The sequence below is a fragment of the Nerophis ophidion genome, linkage group LG17 (assembly GCF_033978795.1).
Source record: "Nerophis ophidion isolate RoL-2023_Sa linkage group LG17, RoL_Noph_v1.0, whole genome shotgun sequence".
NCBI classification, from domain to species: Eukaryota; Metazoa; Chordata; class Actinopteri; order Syngnathiformes; family Syngnathidae; genus Nerophis; species Nerophis ophidion.
The window spans coordinates 52,825,969-52,853,478 of NC_084627.1; the positions used below are offsets into that span (position 1 = coordinate 52,825,969).

The window sequence follows — 27,510 nt, forward strand, 5'->3', positions numbered from 1 at the left end:
AGAGTTGTGTGACTCTGATTACCCCTAATATAAATAATACTAATATAATTTGTGTAATTTACATCAAAATGTGTTCGTAGAATAGCCTGCTCACAGCCAGATTAGGAGAAGTAGATCAGTAGAAGCATTTAAGTCCCATTTTAAAACTCATTTGTATACTCTGGCCTTTAAATAGACTTCCCGTTTAGACCAGTTGATCTGCCGTTTCTTTTCTGCTCTGCCCCCCTCTCCTTTGTGGAGGGGTGTGGGGGAAAGGTTCGGTGGCCACGGATGAAGAGCGCTGGCTGTCCAAAGTCGGAACTCAGGTTGGACCGCTCCGGTTGGGGACTTCTCTGCGCTGCTGACCCGTCTCCGCTCGGGATGGTCTCCTGCTGGCCCCACTATGGACTGGACTCTCACCATTATGTTAGATCCACTATGGACTGGACTCACACTAGTATGTTGGATCCACTATGGACTGGACTCTCACTATTATGTTAGATCCACTATGGACTAGACTTTCACAATATTATGTTAGCTCCTCTATGGACTGGACTCTCACACTATTATGTTAAATCCACTATGGACTGGACTCTCACACTATTATGTTGTATTCACTATGGACTGGACTCTCACTATTATGTTAGATCCACTATGGACTGGACTCTCACAATTATGTTGGATCCACTATGGACTGGACTTTCACAATATTATGTTATATCCACTATGGACTGGACTCTCACACTATTTTGTTAGATCCACTATGGACTGGACTCTCACTATTATGTTAGATCCACTATGGACTGGACTCTCACACTACTATGTTAGATCCACTATGGACTGGACTCTCACACTATTATGTTAGATCCACTATGGACTACACTCTCAGTTCTATGTTAGATCCACTATGGACTGGTCTCTCACACTATTATGTTAGATCCACTATGGACTGGAGTCTCACTATTATGTTAGATCCACTATGGACTGGACTTTCACACTATTATGTTAGATCCACTATGGACTGGACTAGACTTTCACACTATTATGTTAGATCCACTATGGACTGGACTCTCACTATTATGTTAGATCCACTATGGACTTGACTTTCACACTATTACGTTAGATCCACTATGGACAGGACTTTCACGCTATTATATTAGATCCACCATGGACTGGACTCTCACACTATTATGTTAGATCCACTATGGACTGGATTTTCACACTATTATGTTAGATCCGCTATGGACTGGATTTTCACGCTATTATGTTAGATCCACTATGGACTGGATTTTCACGCTATTATGTTAGATACACCATGGACTGGACTCTCACACTATTATGTTAGATCCACTATGGACTGGATTTTCACACTATTATGTTAGATCCACTATGGACTGGATTTTCACACTATTATGTTAGATCCACTATGGACTGGACTTTCACAATATTATGTTAGACCCGCTCGACGTCCATTGCCTTTGGTCCCCTAGAGGGGGGTGGGGGTGGGGGGGGGTGTCACCCACATCTGCGGTGCTCTCCAAGGTTTCTCATAGTCATTCACATCGACATCCGACTGGGGTGAGTTTGCCCTTATGTGGCCTCTGTACCGCGGATGCCGTTGTGGCTTGTGAGACACTAGTGATTTAGGGCTATATAAACAAACATTGATTGATTGATTGATTGATTGATATCAGTAAAAAAGAAGTACTGAATAATAGCCTGCATGAAAAACCTGATATAAACTCTGATACAAGCAGTCCTGCAGAGTGTTTACTTGTGCAAAGCTGGACAGCCAGTTAACATCTAAATGTCACCCATTAAGCACACAGGGTTGGTCTTTTCTTTCTTCTCCGTTCCACCAATCCTCTCCAAAAGGTCAATGTAAACAGGGAAATGAGGACGTGGGTGGACGACGCATGCTTGATCAGTAATCTGGTTTGAGTGCTGCCCAGGCACACATTTCATTGTGGAAATGACAACGCTTGGCCAAAATATTGCCGGGGATTGGACAAAATTGCATTGGGCCAAAGCATAATTTGCGGGGATTGGTTTAAATTTGCAATAATTGGAGCCGGGCAAACATCGCAAAATCCTGGTGAGTCTGACAAATTATAAAACAATTCATTTAAACTCATTTGCAGATAAATGCAACCACGAATTGATTGGTTTGAGTTAAGTTGTGCGTTATAAAAGCTTTGACGTATGCGATGTATCTCTTGTGTACATGCGTTTGTTTTCTGGAGCATAAACGTCCCCAGGTTAAACAGAGGCCGTCTTAGTTTTGATGCCTTCAGTGACAATGTCAGGTTCAAACACTGACAACTGTGAAGATTTGGTGGCATGGCGATGCCGAGTTTGTTTTTCCAGGGATGCAACGACATGAAACACAGCGTAAGATTTATTTAACAAAAGTAGCTAGGAACAAAAATACTGGAGCTAAGCAGAAAAGGCAAACAAAGGGAACTAGCGTGAGAGCTAGACAAAACAAATAGAAACAACTAAAACTTGGCACAAAGGCACATAAAGGTAAAACAAAACCATTAGCATGAGAGCTAGAAGAGAACAGAGGCGTAGCGTATAAGCTAGCGAGAATAAACATACCAAATAGTTTTCAACTGTTGCGTGTGAGCAAATTGGAGTCCGACAATGAGTGAAGAGAAAAGGCTGGCTTATAAAGGATGGTGATTAGTGGAACAGGTGTGTGTCTAGAAACCACGGCAGGTGAAAATGATACGTTGCTATGGAAACAGACTAAAAACAGGAACTAAGGAGTCGCACTACAAAATGTGATACAGAAAATAATCAAAACTACAACATAAAACGATCCGAGCAGCGGATCGCAACAACAACATCTATTAAACAAGACAAGAAGCAAGGAATAATCAATCAAACAATCAATCAATGTTTATTTATATAGCCCTATATCACAAGTGTCTCAAAGGGCTGCACAAACCACAATGAGATCCTCGGTACAGAGCCCACATAAGGGCAGGGAAAAACTCACACCCAGTGGGACGTCGGTGACAGTGACAATGATGACTATGAGAAACTTTGGAGAGGACCCCCCCCCCCCCCCCCCCCCCATCCCAGAGGACCAAAAGCAATGGATGTCGAGCGGGTCTAACATGATATTGTGAAAGTCCAATCCATAGTGGTCTGTTTAGCCTGAGACCAACTGCAGAGTAAACCGATCTATTTGACCTCCAGGGGGTTCTTCGGCCCACCAATCATCATAAGGAGAGCCAGATCAGGGTTACAACACTATTCTTTTTTTTTTTAATAGTTCAGCGGTTTGCTTTTCAGCAACTGTCTTTTTGTGTCTGCCTCTTTCTCGCTCTCACTCTAGCTCCCCCCACCTCTCCTGCCCAGCTGCCACTTAAACGGAGCGACAGGTGTTTAGATAATAAGTCCCACCTGGGCCATCTACGCACCTGTTGCTGACTTCAAGGCCGGTCCTGGCACACCCCGCTTCGGTCCAGGCCCGCAGGCTACGCCCCCCTCCACAAACATAAAAAAAGGTTGTACTAGTATAGTACCGCAATACTAATGAATCATATTCAGTACTATACCGCCTCTAAAAAGCGAAAATGCTTAATTTAGGCCAAAAATACGTAGGATATGCTTCAAAACTAGACTGAAGCTGCAAACTTCAGATAGCGATCTGGCTCGGTTCCTCTGTACGCTTGTACAAAACCCAAAACCAATAAAGTTGCCACGTTGTGTAAATCGCAAATAAAAACAGAATACAATGATTTGCAAATCATTTTCAACCTATATTCAATTGAATAGACTCCAAAGACAAGACATTTAATGTTTGAACTGGAAAACGTTATTTTTTGCAAATATTATCTTATTTGGAATTTGATGCCTGCAACATGTATGAAAAAAGCTGGCACAAGTAGCAAAAAAAAAGACTAAGAAAGCTGAGGTATGCTCACCAAACACTTATTTGGAATATCCCACAGTTGAACAGGCTAATTGGGAACAGGTGGGTGCCATGATTGGGTATAAAAGCAGCTTCCATGAAATGCTCAGCCATTCACAAACAAGGATGGGTCGAAGGGTCACAACTTTGTCAACAAATGTGTGAGCAAATTGTTTAAGAACGACATTTCTCAACCAGCTATTGCAAGGATTTCACCATCTACTGTCCGTAATATCATCAAAAGGTTCAGAGAATCTGGAGAAATCGTAAGCAGCAAGGCTGTAAACCAACATTGAACATCCTTGACCTTCGATCCCTCAGGCGGTACTTCATCAAAAAGCGACATCAGTGTGTAAAAGATATCACCACATGGGTCAGGAACACTTCAGAAAACCACTCTTAGTAATTACAGTTCATCTGTAAGTGCAAGTTAAACCTCTACTGTGCAAAGCCAAAGCCATTTATCAACAACACCCAGAAACGCTGGGCCCGAGCTCATCTAATATAGACTGATGCAAAGTGTAAAAGTGTTCTGTGGTCTGACAAGTCCAGATTTCAAATTGTTTTTGGAAACTGTGGATGTTGTGTCCTCTGGAATAAAGAGGAAAAGAACAATCCGGATTGTTACAAGCGCAAAGTTCAAAAGCCAGCATCCGTGATGGTATGGGGGTGTGTTAGTGCAAAAGGCATGGGTAACTTACACATCTGTGAAGGCACCATTAATGCTGAAATGTACATACAGGTGTTGGAGCAACATATGTTGTCATCTAAGCAATGGTATCATGGACACCCCTGCTTATTTCAGCAAGACAATGCCAAGCCATGTGTTACAACAGCGTGGCTTCATAGTAAAAGAGTGCGGGTACTAGACTGGCCTGCCTGTAGTCCAGGCCGTTCTCCCATTGAAAATGTGTGGCTCATTCTGAAGCGTAAAATCTGACAACGACTAAGCTGTACATCAAGCAGGAATGGGAAAGAATTCCACCTGAAAAACTTCAAAAATTGGTCTCCTCAGTTCCCAAATGTTTACTGAGTGTTGTTAAAAGGAAATGCCATGTAAGACAGTGGTAAAAATGCCCCTGTGCCAACTTTTTTGCAATGTGTTGTTGGCATTAAATCCTAAGTTAATGATTCGTTGCAAAATTAAATTAAATTTCTCAGTTGGATTGATACTTTTATTAGTAGATTGCACAGTTCAGTACATATTCTGTACAATTGACCACTAAATGGTAACACCCGAATAAGTTTTTCAACTTGTTTAAGTCGGGGTCCACGTTAATCAATTCATGGTAGGAACATTAAATATCTTGTTTTTGCAGTCTATTCAATTGAATACCGTATTTTCCGCGCTATAAGCCGCACCTAAAAACCAAAAATTTTCTCAAAAGGTGACAGTGCGGCTTATAACCCGGTGCGCCTTATATATATATCCATCCATCCATCCATCCATCTTCTTCCGCTTATCCGAGGTCGGGTCGCGGGGGCAGCAGCCTAAGCAGGGAAGCCCAGACTTCCCTCTCCCCAGCCACTTCGTCTAGCTCTTCCCGGGGGATCCCGAGGCGTTCCCAGGCCAGCCGGGAGACATAGTCTTCCCAACGTGTCCTGGGTCTTTCCCGTGGCCTCCTACCGGTTGGACGTGCCCTAAAAACCTCCCTCGGGAGGCGTTCGGGTGGCATCCTGACCAGATGCCCGAACCACCTCATCTGGCTCCTCTCGATGTGGAGGAGCAGCGGATTTACTTTGAGTTCCTCCCGGATGACAGAGCTTCTCACCCTATCTCTAAGGGAGAGCCCCGCCACACGGCGGAGGAAACTCATTTCGGCCGCTTGTACCCGTGATCTTATCCTTTCGGTCATGACCCAAAGCTCATGACCATAGGTGAGGATGGGAACGTAGATCGACCGGTAAATTGAAAGCTTTGCCTTCCGGCTCAGATCCTTCTTCACCACAACGGATCGGTACAACGTCTGCATTACTGAAGACGCTGCACCGATCCGCCTGTCGATCTCACGATCCACTCCTCCCCCACTCGTGAACAAGACTCCTAGGTACTTGAACTCCTCCACTTGGGGCAGGGTCTCCTCCCCAACCCGGAGATGGCACTCCACCCTTTTCCGGGAGAGAACCATGGACTCGGACTTGGAGGTGCTGATTCTCATTCCGGCCGCTTCGCACTCGGCTGCGAACCGATCCAGTGAGAGCTGAAGATCCCGGCCAGATGAAGCCAACAGGACCACATCGTCTGCAAAAAGCAGAGACCTAATCCTGCGGCCACCAAACCGGAACCCCTCAATGCCTTGACTGCGCCTAGAAATTCTGTCCATGAAAGTTATGAACAGAATCGGTGACAAAGGGCAACCTTGGCGGAGTCCAACCCTCACTGGAAACGTGTCCGACTTACTGCCAGCAATGCGGACCAAGCTCTGACACTGATCGTACAGGGATCGGACTGCCATAATAAGACAGTCCGATACCCCATACTCTCTGAGCACTCCCCACAGGACTTCCCGAGGGACACGGTCGAATGCCTTCTCCAAGTCCACAAAGCACATGTAGAATGGTTGGGCAAACTCCCATGCACCCTCAAGAACCCTGCCGAGAGTATAGAGCTGGTCCACAGTTCCACGACCAGGACGAAAACCACACTGTTCCTCCTGAATCCGAGGTTCGACTACCTGGCGTAGTCTCCTCTCCAGTACACCTGAATAAACCTTACCGGGAAGGCTGAGGAGTGTGATCCCACGATAGTTGGAACACACCCTCCGGTCCCCCTTCTTAAAGAGAGGGACCACCACCCCGGTCTGCCAATCCAGAGGTACCGCCCCCGATGTCCACGCGATGCTGCAGAGTCTTGCCAACCAAGACAGCCCCACAGCATCCAGAGCCTTAAGGAACTCCGGGCGGATCTCATCCACCCCTGGGGCCTTGCCACCGAGGAGCTTTTTAACTACCTCAGCAACCTCAGCCCCAGAAATAGGTGAGTCCACCACAGATTCCCCAGGCACTGCTTCCTCATAGGAAGACGTGTTGGTGGGATTGAGGAGGTCTTCGAAGTATTCCCTCCACCTATCCACAACATCCGCAGTTGAGGTCAGCAGAACACCATCCGCACCATACACGGTGTTGACAGTGCACTGCTTCCCCTTCCTGAGGCGGCGGATGGTGGTCCAGAATCGCTTCGAAGCCATCCGGAAGTCATTTTCCATGGCTTCCCCAAACTCTTCCCATGTCCGAGTTTTTGCCTCTGTGACCGCCGAAGCTGCACACCGCTTGGCCTGTCGGTACCTGTCCACTGCCTCTGGAGTCCTATGAGCCAAAAGAACCCGGTAGGACTCCTTCTTCAGCTTGACGGCATCCCTCACCGCTGGTGTCCACCAGCGGGTTCTAGGATTACCGCCGCGACAAGCACCAATTACCTTGCGGCCACAGCTCCGATCAGCCGCCTCGACAATAGAGGTGCGGAACATGGTCCACTCGGACTCAATGTCCAGCACCTCCCTCGTGACATGTTCAAAGTTCCTCCGGAGGTGGGAATTGAAACTTTCTCTGACAGGAGACTCTGCCAGACGTTCCCAGCAAACCCTCACAATGCGTTTGGGCCTGCCAGGTCTGTCCGGCATCCTCCCCCACCATCGCAGCCAACTCACCACCAGGTGGTGATCGGTAGAAAGCTCCGCCCCTCTCTTTACCCGAGTGTCCAAAACATGAGGCCGCAAATCCGATGACACAACTACAAAGTCGATCATGGAACTGCGGCCTAGGGTGTCCTGGTGCCAAGTGCACATATGGACACCCTTATGTTTGAACATGGTGTTTGTTATGGACAAACTGTGACGAGCACAGAAGTCCAATAACAAAACACCACTCGGGTTCAGATCCGGGCGACCATTCTTCCCAATCACGCCTCTCCAGGTTTCACTGTCGTTACCAACATGAGCGTTGAAGTCCCCCAGCAGAACAAGGGAATCACCCGGGGGAGCGCTTTCCAGTACTCCCTCGAGTGTACCCAAAATGGGTGGGTACTCTGAACTGTTGTTTGGTGCGTAAGCGCAAACAACGGTCAGGACCCGTCCCCCCACCCGAAGGCGGAGGGAGGCTACCCTTTCGTCCACTGGGTTGAACTCCAAAGTGCAGGCTTTAAGCCGGGGGGCAACCAGAATTGCCACCCCAGCCCGTCGCCTCTCACTGCCGGCCACGCCAGAGTGAAAGAGAGTCCAGCCCCTTTCAAGAGAAGTGGTTCCAGAACCCTTGCTGTGCGTCGAAGTGAGTCCGACTACATCCAGCCGGAATTTCTCTACTTCGCGCACTAGCTCAGGCTCCTTTCCCCCCAATGAGGTGACGTTCCACGTCCCAAGAGCGAGCTTATGTAGCCGAGGATCGGACCGCCAAGTGCCCTGCCTTCGGCTGCCGCCCAGCTCACAATGCACCCGACCTCTATGGCCCCTGCTATGGGTGGTGAGCCCATTGGAGGGGTGACCCACGTTGCCTCTTCGGGCTGTGCCCGGCCGGGCCCCATGGGGACAGGCCCGGCCACCAGGCGCTCGCCATCGTGCCCCACCTCCGGGCCTGGCTCCAGAGGGGGACCCCGGTGACCCGCGTCCGGGCGAGGGAAATCTGGGTCCTTTGTTTTTACTTTTCATAGAGGTTTTCGAGCTGCTCTTTGTCTGGTCCCTCACCTAGGACCAGTTTGCCTTGGGAGACCCTACCAGGGGGCTTAAAGCCCCCAGACAACATAGCTCCTAGGATCATTGGGACACGCAAACTCCTCTACCACGGTAAGGTGGCAGCTCAGAGAGGAGACTTATATATATATATTAATATAAATATTTATTTTCATAGAGTTTAGGTTTCGCAACTACGGTAAACAGCCGCCATCTTTTTTCCCCTTAGAAGAGGAAGCGCTTCTTCTTCTACGGTACGCAACCGCCAAGGTAAGCGCCCGCCCACCTGGAAAGAGGAAGCGCTTCTTCTTCTACGGTACGCAACCACCAAGGTAAGCACCCGCCCCCGTAGAAGAAGAAGCGCGCGGCTAATCCGATTCATTTCATTTGTGTGTTTCTGTAAAGAGGACCACAAAATGGCTCCTACTAAAAGACACGCGTACAACGCAGAATTCAAACTCAAGGCAATAAGTCACGCAGAAGAACACGGAAATAGAGCAGCAGCGAGAGAATTGAACATAAATGAATCAATGGTGCTTAGGTGGAGGAAGCAACAAGATGACCTGCGCCAAGTAAAGAAGACAACACAGAGTTTGAGGGAACAAAGCAAGATGGCAACAGTTGGAGGACAAACTGGAACAGTGGGTAGTTGAGCAGAGAGCAGCAAGCAGAAGTGTCAGCAACATCACTATTCCAATGAAGGCAACAGCGCTAGCAAGCGAACTTCACTTAGATGATTTCAAAAGGTGGTGCTTCTTGGTGTTTCCGGTTCATGAAGAGACGCAATCTCTCCATCCGCACACAGACTACTATTTCACAGCAAGTGCCAAAAGACTTTCAAGAAAAGCTGGCTACTTTCCGCGCATATTGTAAAAACAAGATAGCTGAAAAAAGATCCGGCCAGGAAGGCAGGATTCATGGAACTGCCGGACAACAACAACGACACTGACTCTGATGACTTCGACGAGATGGAGCCCGCCATTTTGGATGCCGTATTCGCCCAATTTTTTTATTCAGACACCGAAGAAGAAGAATTCGAGGGATTTATGGATGAGGAATAACTTCTGAAGGTGAGCTTTAAATGTTTATTTTGTGTGCTGTGAGATTAACGTTCGAGCAAAGTTGAGTTATTGATGTTGCTATTGCTCTGCAATATTTTGAGTGTTACTATTGTTGTGATTGCACATTTGCACACTGGTTTGTATTATTAAAGTTTGACTGACCTATCTGACTGTTTTTTTGACATTCCCTTTAGCGCAGCGGGGGCGCGGCTTATGACCCGGTGCGGCTTATAGGTTCACAAAGTTTTTAAATATGCCTTTCATTGAAGGTGCGGCTTATAACACGGGGCGGCTTATAGCGCGGAAAATACGGTAAGTTGAAAAGGATTTGCAAATATTCTGTTTTTATTTACGAATTACACAACGTGCCAACTTCACTGGTTTTGGGTTTTCTATAAGTGCCCTAAAGCAGTGGTCCGATTGGTACCGGGCTGCAGAATAATTTTTTATTCATTTTTATTAAAAAAAACAAAACAAAAAAAAACATATATATATATATATATATATATATATATATATATATATATATATATATATATATTATTTTTTATTAAATCAACATAAAAAACACAATATACACTTACAATTAGTGCACCAACTACAAAACCTCCCTTTTTCATGACAAAAACGTCCCTTTTTCATGACATAGAAAAAAAAAAAAAAAAAAAACTCCCCCCCGGGCCGCGGGACAAATTATTAAGCGTTGACCGGTCCGCAGATACAAAAAGGGTGGGGACCATTGCCCTAAAGTGTTGAATGACCTTGTTCGACCAGCAGGTTTCTGTCCCCTTTTTAAAGTGCATTTTCTTTCCTTTTGTGTCCCAATTGTAGCATTTTATGGCTCATACTTAGAGGTCCCACTGCATGGAAAATGAGGAGAGAAGACACCAACACAGCAGAGGAGATGCACTGCAAAACCAAAAAGCAAGCTGAGACTTGGTATGTAGTTACCCAGAGGAAGATTTTGCAATCACTAATATATATATATATATATATATATATACACACATGTATATATTTTGTTGTTTTCAGCCCAAACACATCCGTCTAATAAGTTGAATTATACTTTCAAATTAGGTACAAAACATTCGACATTTTTGGAAATGAAAAGCACGGCAAAAAAAATCCTTTAAATGGAAGAAAATGTTTAAATTCCACTTGAGGGAGAAATCTTTTTTCATCCTCTAGGTATCTACTACCCACAGGGAATTGAACATTCTCCTGTGTAGCCTGCATGTGTGGGCTGGTGCTCCATCTCCCAGAAGTGACTCCTACCTCCATCATATCTATCAGCCACAGCAGCCTCTCCTATCGTTGGGGAGGGTGAGATTAGAAAAGGTTATTGTGGTGGAGAAAAATCACATTCTTTTAGACAGCAACAGTCGCCGTCTCAAAAACGACGTCCGTGGGACAGGACATCACCAACAAGCGCGTCCCACTGGTGTAGGCCTGGTATAGACCAGGGAGGGGCAATTATTTTGACTTGGGGGGCCAAATTTTGAGAGAAAAAAAATGTGTCTAGTATATCTATTTTTAGGGACACTAATACAAAACCTCACAATAATGTATTATTGAATGCTAAAAACATTAAAAACGGAATGGAATTTTTCATTTTCTACTGAATGAGACACCCAGAATGTACATAGAGATAAAGAATTTGGGGTTTGTTAGATATAAATATAAACGGAATACAATGATTTGCAAATCTCCCATATTCAGTTGAATATGCTACAAAGACAACATATTTCATGTTCAAACTAATAAAAAAAAATTTCTGTGCAAATAATCATTAACTTTAGAATTTAATGCCAGCAACACGTGACAAAAAAGTTGGACATGGTGGCAATAAATACTGATCAAGTTGAAGAAGGCTCATCAAACACTTATTTGGAACATCCCGCAGGTGTGCAGGCTAATTGGGAACAGGTGGGTGCAATGATTGGGTATAAAAACAGCTTCCCAAAAAATGCTCAGTCTTTCACGAGAAAGGATGGGGCGAGGTACACCCCTTTGTCCACAACTGCGTGAGCAAATAGTCAAACAGTTTAAGAACAACGTTTCTCAAAGTGCAATCGCAAGAAATTTGGGGATTTCAACATCTACGGTCCATAATAACATCAAAAGGTTCAGAGAATCTGGAGAAATCACTCCATGGCATGGACAGAAATCAACATTGAATGACCATGACCTTTTATCCCTTAGACGGCACTGTATCAAAAATCGACATCAATCTCTAAATGATATCACCACATGGGCTCAGGAACACTTCAGAAAACCACTGTCACTAAATACAGTTTGTCGCTACATCTGTAAGTGCAAGTAAAAGCTCTACTATGCAAAGCGAAAGCCATTTATCAACAACATCCAAAAACGCTGCCGGTTTCTCTGGGCCCGAGATCATCGAAGATGGACTGGTGGAAAAGTGTTGTGTGCTCTGACGCGTCCACATTTCAAATTGTTTTTGGAAATAATCATCCGGACCAAAGGTGGAAGTGAACCACCCAGACTGTTTTCGACGCAAAGTTCAAAACCAGCATCTGTGATGGTATGGGGGTGCATTAGTGCCCAAGGTATGGGTAACTTACACATCTGTGAAGGCACCATTAATGCTGAAAGGTACATCCAGGTTTTTTAACAACATTTGCAGCCATCTAAGCGCCGTCTTTTTTATGGATGCCCCTGCTTATTTCAGCAAGACAATGCCAAGCCACATTCAGCACGTGTTACAACAGCGTGGCTTCGTAAACAAAGAGTGCGGGTACTTTCCTGGCCCGCCTGCAGTCCAGACCTGTCTCCCATCGAAGATGTGTGGCGCATTATGAAGCGTAAAATACGACAGCGGAGACCCCGGACTGTTGAACGACTGAAGCTCTACATAAAACAAGAAAGGGAAAGAATTCCACTTTCAAAGCTTCAACAATTAGTTTCCTCAGTTCCCAAACGTTTATTGAGTGTTGTTAAAAGAAAAGGTGATGGAACACAGTGGTGAACATGCCCTTTCCCAACTACTTTGGCACGTGTTACAGCCATGAAATCTTAAGTTAATTATTTGCAAAAACAAAAAATAAAGTTTATGAGTTTGAACGTCAAATATATTGTCTTTGTAGTGCATTCAACTAAATATGGGCTGAAACTGATTTGCAAATCATTGCATTCCGTTTATATTTACATCTAACACATGTTCCCGACGGGGTTTGTACAATATTAACTATGAAGGATAAAACACTGAATATTGACAACATATGAACATTACACCACCTCTTGAAAGACATACTTAAAGGCCTACTGAAACCCACTACAACCGACCACGCAGTCTGATAGTTTATATATCAATGATGAAATATTAACATTGCAACAAATGCCAATACAGCCTTTTTAGTTTACTAAATTGCAATTTTTTAATTCGGCGCCGAAATATCCTGCTGAAGCGTCGCGGTATGATGACGGGTGCGTGTGACGACACGCATTGTAGAGGACATTTTGTTCCAGCATCGTTCACAGCTATAAGTCGTCTGTTTTCATTGCATAATTCCACAGTATTCTGGACATCTGTGTTGCTGAATCTTTTGCAATTTGTTTAATGAACAATGGAGACGTCAAAGAAAACAGCTGTAGGTGGGAAGCGGTGTATTGCGGCCGCCTTTAGCAACACAAACACATTGTTTACATTCCCGAAAGATGACGGTGAAGCTTTACTATGGCACAGAGATGTCAAGCGAACACGGTTGGATTGGACCACACACACAAAATACAGTGTATTAAGCAGCGATCGTTTCGAAAGATCATGTTTCAAAGAGGGTCCCTTGCGAAGGTTAGAGATGGGCATCGCCACCACCCGTCGACTGGTGCTGAAGAAAGGTGCGGGGCCGACCTTCGGGTTGTACTGGTACGACCTTATAATCTCACTAAAACACTAGTAACACAATAAGCAGATAAGGGATTTTCCAAAATTATCCTAGTAAATTTGTCTAATAACAATTGAAATACTCCCACTATGTAGTCTTTTTTTTTTCTAGTCCTTCACTCTCACTTTCCTCATCCACAAATCTTTCATCCTCGCTCAAATTAATGGGTAAATCGTCACTTTCTCGGTCCGAATCGCTCTCCCTGCTGGTGGCCATGATTGTAAACAATGTTCAGATGTGAGGAGCTCCGCAACCCGTGACGTCACGCGCACATCGTCTGCTACTTCCGGTACAGGCAAGGCTTTTTTTATCAGCACCAAAAGTTGCAAACTTTATCGTGGATGTTCTCTACTAAATCCTTTCAGCAAAAATATGGCAATATCGCGAAATGATCAAGTATGACACATAGAATGGACCTGCTATACCCGTTTGAATAAGATAATCTCAGTTCAGTAGGCCTTTAACAATCAAGCGAAACGCAGTGAAATACGAAGGTGAAGGGCGAAAAAACACCTACGATCTGATATATCACTAAACTTTAGAACTTTGCTGTAAAAATCTCTTTCTGCGTCTGTCCCTGACAGCCGCATTTCAGGCTGGCCGCTCTGGAAACTTTCTGTGGAAACGCTCCTCTCCCACACTGCTTGGTGCCTCGTCTGAGCTGCTGTGACTTAGATTACCAAAGTAACTAAATAGATGACCACAGTAACTAGTATATCATGCAAAAGCGCAGATTCCAACCATTGAAATACTTTGTATAGTTCAAGACTTACGGTCGTTAGAAATCATGACTGCACATCATAATGGCAGCTACACTTTTCATCTTAAAGATCTAAAAAAAAAAAATATTTGGGAATGTCCGGCGGGCAAGATTGAAAAGCTCAACGGGCCGCATGTGGCCCCCGGGCCTTAATTTGCCCAGGTCTGGTAGGGACACTTGGAGAAAGGCTACAAAAGGCATCACTGTTGTAAACCTTATATATACATTTTTTTTTGTTGGAAAACAGCATCAACACATTTGAGATGGGTGCCTCTTACATTTGAACTGAAAAGGTACCTGGACTCAACAGTACCAATTGTGGGTGTTTACGTGTAAATACATGTTAATTGCTTAATAATAAACTCTTATTCATTTTCCTTTAACATTTATTCAACAGTGAGTTGATATTAATAACTGTGCTGACCAGTTGTTATATCTTGTTTTTGAGTGTCATTTGCAAGTATTACTGTCGTGGTCAAAAGTCTACATACACTTGTAAAGAACATAATGTCATGGCTGTCTTGAGTTTTCACTAATTTCTACAACTCTTATTTTTTAGTGATAGAGTGATTGGAGCACATACTTGGTCACAAAAAAAAACATTCATGAAGTTTGGTTCTTTTAGGAATTGATTGTCATGTCTTGGTAATCATGTTTAGTTTGGCTATGTTCTGTGTTATGCCTGTTTGGCATCGTGGTTGATTCCGTCATGGATGCGTCAAGAAGTGAACACAGCAAAGGTAAGATTTAAACAATTTATTTAACGAAAAGGATCTATGAAACAAAACACTGGTGCTAATAAAAAGGCAAACCAAAGACGCTAGGTAAAAGCTAGGATATACAACAATGAGAACTAAACTGGCACGTAGGCACATAAACGAGTAAAAAAAAACATACAGCATGAGAGCTGGAATGAACAAATGGCTTAGCGTGAAAAGCTAGCGAGAATGTACATACGTGACAGAGTGCAGGCGTAACTCGTTGCGTGAAAGCAAATTATGAATCCAGAAAGAATAATGAAAAGGGACGGGCTTAAATAGGGGATGTAATCAAAAGTGACAGGTGTGCAGAAACCGTGATTAGCAGGTGGGATCAATGAGCAACAATGGTGACTGACTAAACAGGAAGTAAGAGGGTAGAACGATGGAGTGATACAACAACTAGAAGTATAAACAATAATATGTGGTGATCCAAGAAGCGGATCGCAACATTCTGTTTGGTTTTTGGATTTTGTCAGTTCCCGTTTTTTCACTCCCTGCTTTGTTTCGATGACAACCCATTAGTTTTCACCTGTCCTCATGTCACGCACCTGATTCATTTGGACTCGCGCACCTGTTGTTAATCACGTCACCTCTATTTAAGCCTCTAGTTGCCAGGCAGCCAGTCTGGCGACATCACCCTCTACACACCACCCTTGTTATTCATGCTGATGATCCATGCAGCTCTTTTTCATGCTCTTTTCTCGTTCCAAGTAGGTTTTCTTTATTCATGCCATGGTTTGCAAGTTTTGTTTTATGTCCATAGTTTTGCCTTTGTGGTAGTTTTGTTTTCTTAGCCAGTTTTTGAACCTCTGCTGAGAGCACCTTTCATTTGTTCCTTTTTTTTTTCAGAGTTAAGATTAAAATCATGTTTTTACTTTCACGACATGTCCGATCCAGTCGCTTTGCACCACGGGAAAACAAATCACACCAAAGTCCAAGTCTTGACATTTATTATTGGTCTACTAAATATGTGACCAAATCCGCTGGGTCAAAAGTATACATACAGCAATGTTAATATTCGGTTACATGTCCCTTGGAAAGTTTCACTGCAATAAGGCGCTTTTGGTAGCCATCCACAAGCTTCTGGTTGAATTTTTGACCACTTGTTGAATTTTTGACAAAATTGGTGCAGTTCAGCTAAATGTGTTGGTTTCCTGACATTGACTTGTTTCTCCAGCATTGTCCACACGTTTAGGTCAATACTTTGGGGAGGGCATTCTAAAACCTTCATTGTAGCCTGATTTAGCCATTCCTTTACTCTCTGTAAAGCACCAGTTCCATTGGCAGAAAAACAGGCCCAGAGCATAATACTACCACCACCATGCTTGACGGTAGGTTTGGAGTTCCTGGCATTAAATGCCTCACCTTTTCTCTTCCAAACATATTGCTGGGGATTGTGGCCAAACAGCTACATTTTTCTTTCATCTGACATCACATGGACTAAGATAAGACATTCTGGAGGAAAGTTCTGTGGTATGTGCTTCAATCCCCCCAAAAAAAAAAAAAGGATTTGTAGAAATGATTGGAAACTCAAGACAGCCATGACATTATGTTCTTTACAAGTGTATGTAAACTTTTGATCGCGGCTGTATTTACAATGACAAGGGGGATAACCTGCATTATAAAGATAAGAAATTGATGAATCACAAATCTCTCCATTTTGAACAAGGCAATTATAGCAAATGAAGTATGGAAATATTCCAATTCAGGAGCTGGCCCTGTCAACACCGAACCCTTTTTCATTCATCCAACCTACCCGAGCAGAGCTGAGGGTGGTGTTGGTCATGAAGCTGGCCAAGGACGACGTCAGCGTGTCAGGGTACGACACCATGGACAGCGAGTCTCCATGAAGTGCGGTTGCTCCAGCGGTGCCCTGTCTCGCCTTCAGAGCCTGAATCTCGCGTTGTAACACCAGCCCGTCGAAGTGCTCCAAATCCTGTGGCGTAACCAGGCCTCGCATCTCCGACAGTAGAGAGAACTGTGACAGCAAGATAGAATGATCAAATGTTCATTAGAGGGTTGTTTGAATAATTATGTATATATTATCACACAACTCTTATACTTAAGGGCCCTTGCTATAGTTATTATCAATTGTGTCTGTGCAAAGCTGGCAATCCAAAAGATTGCAAGCCAGCCTCTTATCTGTGTTTGTTTCCAAAATGGGCCTGCTGACTGGCAAGGCCGAACATCGAGTACCGTGACGCAGACCGAGCAGAGACAAGGCGATATCACCAGCGTCAACTCATTTTGATTTATTGTATAATCATATATTGTGTCTAACTGGAGCTGTCGATATTACCCCCTTCCCTCAGCGACTGCTTCAGTGATCTCCCAAATAAATAAAGGAAGCACGTGGGCTGGACTTTTAGAACGTAGTTTGGATCTGTAACTACAATACAGCCCAAAACACATCTCTCCTCAATTGAGCAAAATTGAACTCTGTCTCTGCATGATTCCTTGCTTCTTGTCTGTTTAATAGAAGTCATCTGTCTTTGAACCTGACAAGGGTCTATGACAGGGGTCGGGAACCTTTTTGGCTGACAGAGCCATGTAAGCCAGATATTTCAAAATGTATTTCCGAGAGAGCCATATAATATTTTTTTTAACACTGAATACAACTAAATGCGTGCTTTTTTTAAGTAAGACCAACATTTTTAGAGTACAATAAGTCTTTTTTCTTTTAATAACATTGTTATTCCAAAGTTAACCAATAATAAATACTAAAATACTTCTTACCTTTAATGGGACATTTTGAACAAGTGCGATACAAAACGAATGGCTGGATTAAAATGCATGAGAATCTATTATAATTTGAACGTTATTTTTAACACTGTGATTACCAGCGGATTTATTAATTACTTATTGTGTTAAGCAATGTCAGCTCAGATTTATCTGAGAGCCAGATGCAGTCATCAAAAGAGCCGCATCTGGCTCTAGAGCCATAGGTTCCCTACCCCTGGTCTATTAAAATGATCTATGACTGAATATTTAAAAATGACACATTGTGAATGTAAGATTACTTTGGATACTAACTTATGTTCATCCGTTGTTGCCAATAGCTGATTTTATCTTTTTTCATGGTTTCCTGGGTGAATGGCAAAGTGCTTCAACAAGGAATGCAAAAGCAATGTTTCTTAACAATATGACCAACAATGCAGTAGACCTGTTAAATTGTAAGTAGGTTAGTTAAAAAGATTTAAGGAGAACTGCTCTTTTTTTTTTTTTTTAGTTTTGCTCATCGTTCACAGATCTTATGTGAGACAAATGCACATATTTCTTTTATTCATTCTAACTCATAATTAAACACTAACAAGCGTCAGCTAATAATGCACGTAATGGGATTCTATCTATTCCCCCGGGAAAGCCCTCAACAACATGTTATGTGCATGCTTTAAGTATATATATAAGTATATAAGTTTCTTTTCTTTTTCTTCTATGTCCCACTATCCCTTGTGGAGGGGGTCCGGTCCGATCCGGTGGCCATGTACTGCTTGCCTGTGTATCGGCTGGGGACATCTCTGCGCTGCTGATCCGCCTCCGCTTGGGATGGTTTCCTGCTGGCTCCGCTGTGAACGGGACTCTCGCTGCTGTGTTGGATCCGCTTTGGACTGGACTCTCGCGACTGTGTTGGATCCATTATGGATTGAACTTTCACAGTATCATGTTAGACCCGCTCGACATCCATTGCTTTCCTCCTCTCCAAGGTTCTCATAGTCATCATTGTCACCGACGTCCCACTGGGTCATTATTGTCACCGATGTCCCACTGGGTGAGTTTTCCTTGCCCTTATGTGGGCCTACCGAGGATGTCGTAGTGGTTTGTGCAGCCCTTTGAGACACTAGTGATTTAGGGCTATATAAGTAAACATTGATTGATTGATTGATATGTATTGTAGAAACAGGCATTTTTATGAGAGCGTGACATTTACATACTTTAGTCATTTTAAGCATTACCGGAACTTTTTGGGGGTGCATTAATTACACGGAGCACATTGCAACGTTCGCTATTTCCATCAACAATAACAACTAACGTATGTTTCGGACTATAAGGCGCACTTAAAATCCTTTCATTTTCTCAAAACTCGATAGAGTTTGTGCCTTATAACCCGGTGCGCCTAATGTACAGAATAATTTTGGTTGTGCCCACCGACCTCGAAACTTTTTTATTTGGTACATGGCGAAATGATAAGTGTGACCAGTAGATGGCAGTCACACATAAGAGATACGTGTAGACTGCAATATGATAGCAGTCACACATAAGAGATACGTGTGGACTTCAATATGACACAACTAAACAACAATAAAATGTTATATGTTCGATTGAAAATATGAAACATTAAACACGGCGCTGAAAAATCGATCAAAATGTTTTAGTACGACTTTGGTAAGCCATGAAGCCGCACCGCTTGATGGCTTGTACTGTGCTTCAACATACTATTATGGTGTGTGTATAGGATAAGACATATTATCTGGAGCAATATTATGCAAAACCAACTTTTCTTACCTTCTTGTACCTGCTGATCTGTATTTGGGATCTGCATGAAAATGGGCGCACGTCCACCGACACCGTAGTCAAATAAGCTTCTTTTATTTCTCTGTCTTCTTGTTATTCATCCTCCGCTGTTGCCATTTCTAATATAAAGTAGTGTAAAGTTCTTATTTATATCTGTCAGTAAACTCGCCATGAAAGCGCTAAAACATACCGGTGTATGTTTTACATAATTCACCCAAGGAACTTTAGTTATTAGAGAGTTCCGGTTGGACTCACGGTTTTCTCACGGGATTGTTATCGCACCAGTGAGCCACAGATGAGGAGATGCTACTCTCTTATTGGTTTCAGTAAAGTCTGAATGTCATTAAAACAGTTAGCTCCATCTTTTGACACTTCCTCCACTCCCGTCCTTGCAGGCTACACAGCTACAACAAAGATGACGAAGAGAGAAAATACTGCCGAGGGTGAGCCACGTAAATAAGACATACTTGCCAACCTTATGACCTCCGAATTTGGGAGATTTATATAAAACAAACAAGTATTTGTTTTATATATATATATATATATATACATACATATATATGTATATATATATATATACATATACATATATATATATTTATATATATATATATATGTATATATGAATTTCAGTGTTCATTTATTTACACATATACACACATAACACTCCTTTATATATATATATATATATATATATATATATATATATATATATATATATATATATATATATATATATATATATATATATGAATGTCAGTGTTCATTTATTTACACATATACACACACATAACACTCCTTTTTACTCATTGTTCTATTTGAAAGTGCAATGCTTTGCAGCCAGGAGCAAAGCCTTTGAAGGAGCATACAGTAGGTATGGGCAGCATCTGTGAAATTTAATTTGCAGGAAAGGAGTGAGTTTAGGATTGAATTGTCCATCCTCGTTCTATTGTTTTCAGGGTTCACAGTGTGGCGCATATTTGTAACAGTGTTTAAGTTGTTTATACAGCCCCCCTCAGTGTGACCTGTATGGCTGTTGACCAAGTGTGCTTGGCATTCACTTGTGTGTGTGAAAAGCCGTAGATATAATGTGACTGGGCCGGCACGCAAAGGCAGTGCCTTTAAGGTTTATTGGCGCTCTGTTCTTCTCCTTATATTTGTGTACACATCGGCATTTTAAAAAGTCATAAACCGATACCGATAATTTAGAAACCGATACCGATAATTTCCGATATTACATTTTAAAGCATTTATCGGCCCATAATATCGGCAGTAGCACATTATCGGACATCCCTAGTTGTGATATTTAAATGTTTTATTAATATTTTGTATAAAATGACGCATGGCGGCGCAACTGAATCCCAATGAATGTATTAAATGCAGATCCAAACGAGGCACTTCCCTTAAATCTATATATGCGGGCTAAAACAACACTACAACTTTGCAATTGTCGGATTTCCGAATTGAGATTGAAAGTAGAAGAGATCGAATACTTGGTTTTTGTTTAATTTAAGACTTCTGTGACAATCGTTTGGGTTTGTGTACAGATCTGGTAGTCACAGTCAATCGTTACCATGGTGACAGTGATATAAAATGTTAGTTTTGTATGTAATGTTTTCTGTTACATTTTTATTTAAAAACAATAAAAAAAACAAAAAAAACAAGGTAACAGTGACAGCGTGCACAAATATAACTGCTGTAAAATAGATTGATAGGAAGTGACGTAGCCTATGCACATGCAAGGACCAATTGTGTCTTTCGGTACCGCTTTTGTGTCCTCAAGAGGTTGACCTCACATGATATCTTTTAAAAATACAAATGTGTAGTGAATTATATTTATATAGCGCTTTTTCTCTACTGACTCAAAGCGCTTTACATAGTAATACCCAATATCTAAGTTACATTTAAACCAGTGTGGGTGGCACTGAGAGCAGGTGGGTAAAATGTCTTGCCCAAGGACACAATGGCAGTGACTAGGATGGTGGATGCGGGGATCGAACCTAGAGCCCTCAAGTTGCTGGCACGGCCACTCTACCAACCGAGAGCTATACCGCCCAATGTAATAGCACTGCAGCTACCCTACTACCGTGTCATGATCCGTGTGGTCCGGATCATGTTTTTGTTATGTTCTGTTAGTTTTGGACTCCCTTAGTTCCTTTTTTGTGCACTCCTGGGTTTATTTTGGTCACCATGTGGATTCATTTTGCCGTTAGGACCCCAACATCAGGTCCGGCCAGAATACCAGAGAGTACTCACCAATCGGGGCTGCTAAAGCTACATCCCTCCAAATAAAGCAGCAATTAAGAATTGCTAAAGCTGATGCATGATAAGTTTGGCTGTTCATCAGTTTGTCTGTTAGGGTTAATTGCATCCCTGCCAGCTCTTGCAAGCATAACAAAGGTAGGCCGCCCCATATGGGGTCAGCTGGTTCCTCAGGAGGGCTGCGGAATTAAGAGCCCACGCTCTTTTGGAAGGGTATATTAGTTTTACATAGCCACGCAAGTCCGTTGGATTAGTCCTGTACTGGCAAACAGCGAAACTCCAGCAGCGACATGTAATAATCCTGGTCGAAATGTTTTTATAATTGCTCAACTCAAGATATATTCATGCTTGGACGAGTGAATCTGTATTTTATTTAGCTCCTGGTTCCTCACCTTTGCATGTGTGTTGAGTAGTTCAAAGAGCGCCATGACCAGCTGCTCCACGCCAATGTGTCCGTCCCGGTACTCTTCCATGTAGTAGTACATGGTTTGTCTCTCCGACTCGGTCAGAAGGTGGCGTGCTTGCTCCTCTAACATGGCCCTGGATTGGTTCACCAGGCTGGACAGGCTGACTTGTGATCCAGCAACACCCTTGTAAAACACAGGCTGGAAAAGAAATATAAGAAAGTATGGAGATGGGGGTTGACTTATGTTTTGGACAGAAAAAGGTTAAAGAATAAGACAAAGACTTGGTGAAAACGACATTGTTAAAGCAAGCTGAATGGAGTTAGTGGAATGAAGATAATTACATTGAGGTGTTGAGTATGTTGAACAGTGAATAGACCAGGGGTGTCAAACTCATTTTAGCTCAGGGGCCACATGGAGAAAAATCTATTCCCATGTGGGGTGGACTGGTAAAATCACAGCATAATAACTTCTAAGTAAAGACAACTTCGGATTGTGTTCTGTGTTTTACCCTGTTTACAAAAAATAGAACAGGCACATTTAAGTCTCACATTAAAACTCATTTGTATACTCTAGCCTTTAAATAGACCTCCTTTTTAGACCAGTTGATCTGCCGCTTCTTTTTTTTTTCTCCTCTGTCCCCCCTCCCTTGTGGAGGGGGTCCGGTCCGATGACCATGGATGAAGTACTGGCTGTCCAGAGTCGGGACCCAGGATGGACCGCTCGCCTGTGCATCGGTTGGGGACATCTCTACGATGCTGATCCGACTCCGCTTGGGATGGTTTCCTGTGGACGGGACTCTCGCTGCTGTCTTGGATCCGCTTTGAACTGAACTCTCGTGGCTGTGTTGGAGCCACTATGGATTGAACTTTCACAGTATCAATTTTAGACCCGCTCGACATCCATTGCTTTCGGTCCCCCAGGGGGGGTGGGGGGGTTGCCCACATTTTAGGTCCTCTCCAAGGTTCTCATAGTCATCATTGTCACTGGCGTCCCACTGTGTGTGAGTTTTCCTTGCCCTTCTGTGGGTTCTTCCGAGGATGTCGTAGTCGTAGTAGTTTGCACAGTCCTTTGAGACATTTGTGATTTAGGGCTATATAAATAAACATTGATTGATTGATTGATCGATGTAAAAACCCTACAAAACATTTGAAAATTCTGAGGAAAACATTGGTTCATTTTCAAAAACACCACGAAGAACATAACTAACTTGGACTTTGTTCAGTATACTTAGAAAACCATTCATCTTTAAGCACTCCCTGTTTAGCATTCTCATGTTGCCGGTTCCGCATTCATGACGTGTTTGGAAAAGCAACCAAATGTTTTCTCAAACCACCACATTGGTGACATCCGCAACTGCCGCAACAGATTAATGTTTCATCATCTAAATATTACAATTCTAATATGAATGATAAATGGGTTGTACTTGTATAGCGCTTTTCTACCTGCAAGGTACTCAAAGCGCTTTGACACTACTTTTACATTCACCCATTCACACACACATTCACACACTGAGGGAGGGAGCTGCCGTGCAAGGGTGAAGTGTCTTGCTCAGGACACAACGGACGTGACGAGGTTGGTACTAGGTGGGGATTGAACCAGGAACCCTCGGGTTGCGCACGGCCACTCTTTCATTGCGCCACGCAACAACAACAACTATCAACATGACACCATAGCCGAAATCAAGGTAACACAACGACAAACTTAATTAATGTGAACATAATAGAATCAAGCATTACAAACAAATTGAATAATCAACACATGTAGAAACACACATTTTTACAATGGAGTTCAGGGTGCGCATTGCGCCATCACCAAGTTGTGAGTGCTGCACAAAACTCTAACTGCTTCAAAGATGATGGCCATTTTGACTTCAGTCTTTGCATCTTACTGTTTTGTTATTGTATCCATTGGGTGGATTATTTACAATGAAAGAAGGTATTGTGCGTCGATACTGCAGCAGTCTGCTGCCATCTGCTGCCTGCCAAAACACAAGCAGCTGATTGCGTGCACCTGCGCTAAATGGAGTAGCGGAAGCCAATCTAGAGGGCACTTAAAGTCGGCTGACACATCCTCTTAAAACGGTATCATGTGTAACGTGGGTTACACTTGAATTGCTATTGTGACATCCATTGGACACATTTAGAAATGCAGTTTCTTTCATTAAAATTGCAGCTCATTTTCATACTTAGCAAACTTGTCATGCGGGCCGGATTAGACCTATTCGCGGGCCTGATACGGCCCTTGGGCCGTACGTTTGACACCCCTGGAATAGACTAACCTAGCATGTCTGCCTGTTCAAATACAGATGTATTGTAAGCACTGAAGCTATCATATTAAATAGCCATCCAAGTAAGATAGCCTATTAAAGTCTTAATATAATGTTAGCGCTAGAGATGTCCGATAATGGCTTTTTTGCCGATATCCGATATTGTCCAACTCTTAAGTACCGATTCCGATATCAACCGATACCGATATATACAGTGGATGCATTTCAACAATGTAACTTTACCATGAATTGATTAATGTGGACCCCGACTTAAACAAGTTGAAAATCTTATTCGGGTGTTACCACTTAATGGTCAATTGTACGGAATATGTACTGTACTGTGCAATCTACAAATACAAGTTTCAATCAATCAATCAGAAACAAGGTTTTCGAAAATAAGAGTACAACTTCAACTCTAGTTGTGGAAAAAAATGCCAACATGGCACTGCCATATTTATATTATTGAAGTCACATAATGCATTATTTTTTCAACATGCCTCAAAACAGCAGCTTGGAATTTGGGATATGCTCTCCCTGAGATAATCCTGATACCCACTACAACTATGGGAAATACTATACTTTGACTTTCACAAAGTGTATTATTTTGTATTTTTTTTAAACATGCCTCACATAGGGGAGATGGGGGGCGGGGTTTGGTGGTAGCGGGGGGTGTATATTGTAGCTTCCCGGAAGAGTTGGTGCTGAAAGGGGTTCTGGGTATTTGTTCTGCTGTATTTATGTTGTGTTACGGTGTGGATGATCTCCCGAAATGTGTTTGTCATTCCTGTTTGGTGCGGGTTCACAGTGTGGCGCATATTTGTACCAGTGTTAAAGTTGCTTATATGGCCACCCTCAGTGTGACCTGTATGGCTGTTGATCAAGTATGCCTTGCAATCATGTATGTGTGTCTGTAAAAGCCACATATATTAAGTATTGGAACCATGATCGCGGAGCACTTGCTGATTGGGCTGGGCATAGTTCTGGTGTATCGTCAAATTTGTAAGACGATGGCAGCCACTCTAGGAGCCCAAAAGCTGTTTGTCGCAATGGATGGTTTGGGCAGGGCTGTGGGAACACAGACTGCGGCGATTTCTGAACTGAATCGCAAGATGGATCACATCATGGAGAAGCTTGCTGAAAATGAACATTTAATTGAATTTGAGAGCACCCAGCATGGACGAATAGAACAGACAAGTCATTGTTTTGTCTGCTCGCGGAAAACAAACGTCTGCTCGCGGAAAACAAACATCCTAATCTACGATTTAACTCCCTCGAATGGCCTTGACACTGTGGAAACAGGACCAGGCTGTTCTGCAAAACACCCCCGAGGACACCTCAATGATGGACGCTTCTGACCTCCCTCCCTCCTCAACGACACCTGGAATCGAACTTTTGCAGACCGGCCTCAGTCTAAAAAACATTACATAATCACACCCAAGGCAATTGGGCATACACGCACCCCTTGGATGGCAGCGCTTCAAAGCAGCGGTCGCCTTCCAGGGCTCCAACTCCCAACCCTATCTTTTGTCGTGATTAAATATAACGTGTTTATGTGTGCATTGTATGGAGGTTTTTCCCCCACTCCAAACTAGGTCCCCTGTGATGACTTGTCCAGGCTGTACGCCGCCTTCCGCCCGAATGCAGCTGACCCAGTAGGGACAAGCGGTAGAAAATGGATGAATGGATGGATTATATCTCCTGCACCAGAGGGCTAACTTTGATGTATGTAGATTTTGTCTTACATTATCAGCACGCAGAAACTTGAGGTCAGCCCCCTCCTTATCTTAAATCATCAGTCTGTATGACAGGAAGTCGCTCCTCAACTGTCTGGGCAGGACCAGCAGCTCTAAAGAATGAGGGGCAAATCCAGCAATACCGCACCTGAATCCTAATCACGTTGATGCTAACCTCCAGAGAAATCTGTAGTGTCCATGTGTCGTCGCTTCACTCAAGGACGGTGGGGAGGGAACCCTTGAGGACCTAAAAGGCCTGTGGGGCAGCCAAATGGTCTCTCCATGTCTTATTATGGAGCAGACTTGAAGGCGCTAATAAAAAATAGCTCGTCAATCAACTGGAGTGAAATTACTGCAATAACGATGCCCTGCTTGAGAGGACGTTTAAACTGTAAGAAGACCATTTTACAGTTAATGGACGTCCCGTAACGCTGGATCTTAGCATCAATGTTGCACCAATTATTGCAAGAAGCCCTAAATATCACCCTCGGACTGATACAAGAGCAAATCGGAATGGAACCGAAAAAAGGAAACATGCATTCAAGGCGGGTCCTCGTGAATCACAGGACCATTAGGCCGGAGCCCTGCACGTTTCCAGTGCTGCGTGGAAAAATAGCTCGCTAATGGCTTTTATGCAAAACAACAGGCGAGCTTGGCACAGGTGCTCGGCTGAGGAGGTAGTCAGGACGCCTTTTGCTGCAACACGCAACATGGAAATAGGATGACTCACCTTGTGGGATGGGAAAGCAAACTGGCAGCTAAACTGATCTTTGAGGATTCAAAGGGCAACCCGCTATGTTGCTTTTCAAACAAAATCAATCAACAAAAAGACCGGAACTTCAATCTTTTATCATGAAAAACCAAGATAGATGCAATAAGTCTTCGTTAGAGTGACAAAGTATGTTTTTACAAGCCATTGCATGATCTCAAACAGCTCATGCGCTTCCAACTAGGGATGTCAGAAATATCAATACTAGTAGCACGTGCAAACAATATGTTAATAGCTGGGGTTTTTTTCCAGTATTGTCAGTGCAGAATACTGTACAACTCTTTTCCCTCAGCAAAGCCTCTCCAACTCACGGCACATGAAAACTGAGTCAGTGTTGAAGGAAAAAAAAATAGACTGTGAGACAATGTGTATATATATATATATATATATATATATATATATATATATATATATATATATACATATATATATATATATATATATATATATATAAATATATATATATATATATATATATATATATATATATATATATATATATATATTTT

At 43.0% G+C, this 27,510-nt stretch overlaps 1 protein-coding gene across 1 annotated transcript in view; it reads right to left on the reverse strand.

Moving 5' to 3' along the window:
- The window catches only part of LOC133536559 (whirlin-like), a 169,253-nt gene that overhangs the window by 32,613 nt on the left and 109,130 nt on the right, over positions 1-27,510 (reverse strand). The window contains exons 7-9 of the mRNA XM_061877188.1: positions 22,219-22,431; positions 16,809-17,030; positions 10,902-10,934 (exon numbers count right to left, since the gene is read on the reverse strand). Coding sequence (XP_061733172.1) covers positions 10,902-10,934; positions 16,809-17,030; positions 22,219-22,431 — 468 coding nt within the window. The remainder of the gene's footprint in view (positions 1-10,901; positions 10,935-16,808; positions 17,031-22,218; positions 22,432-27,510) is intronic.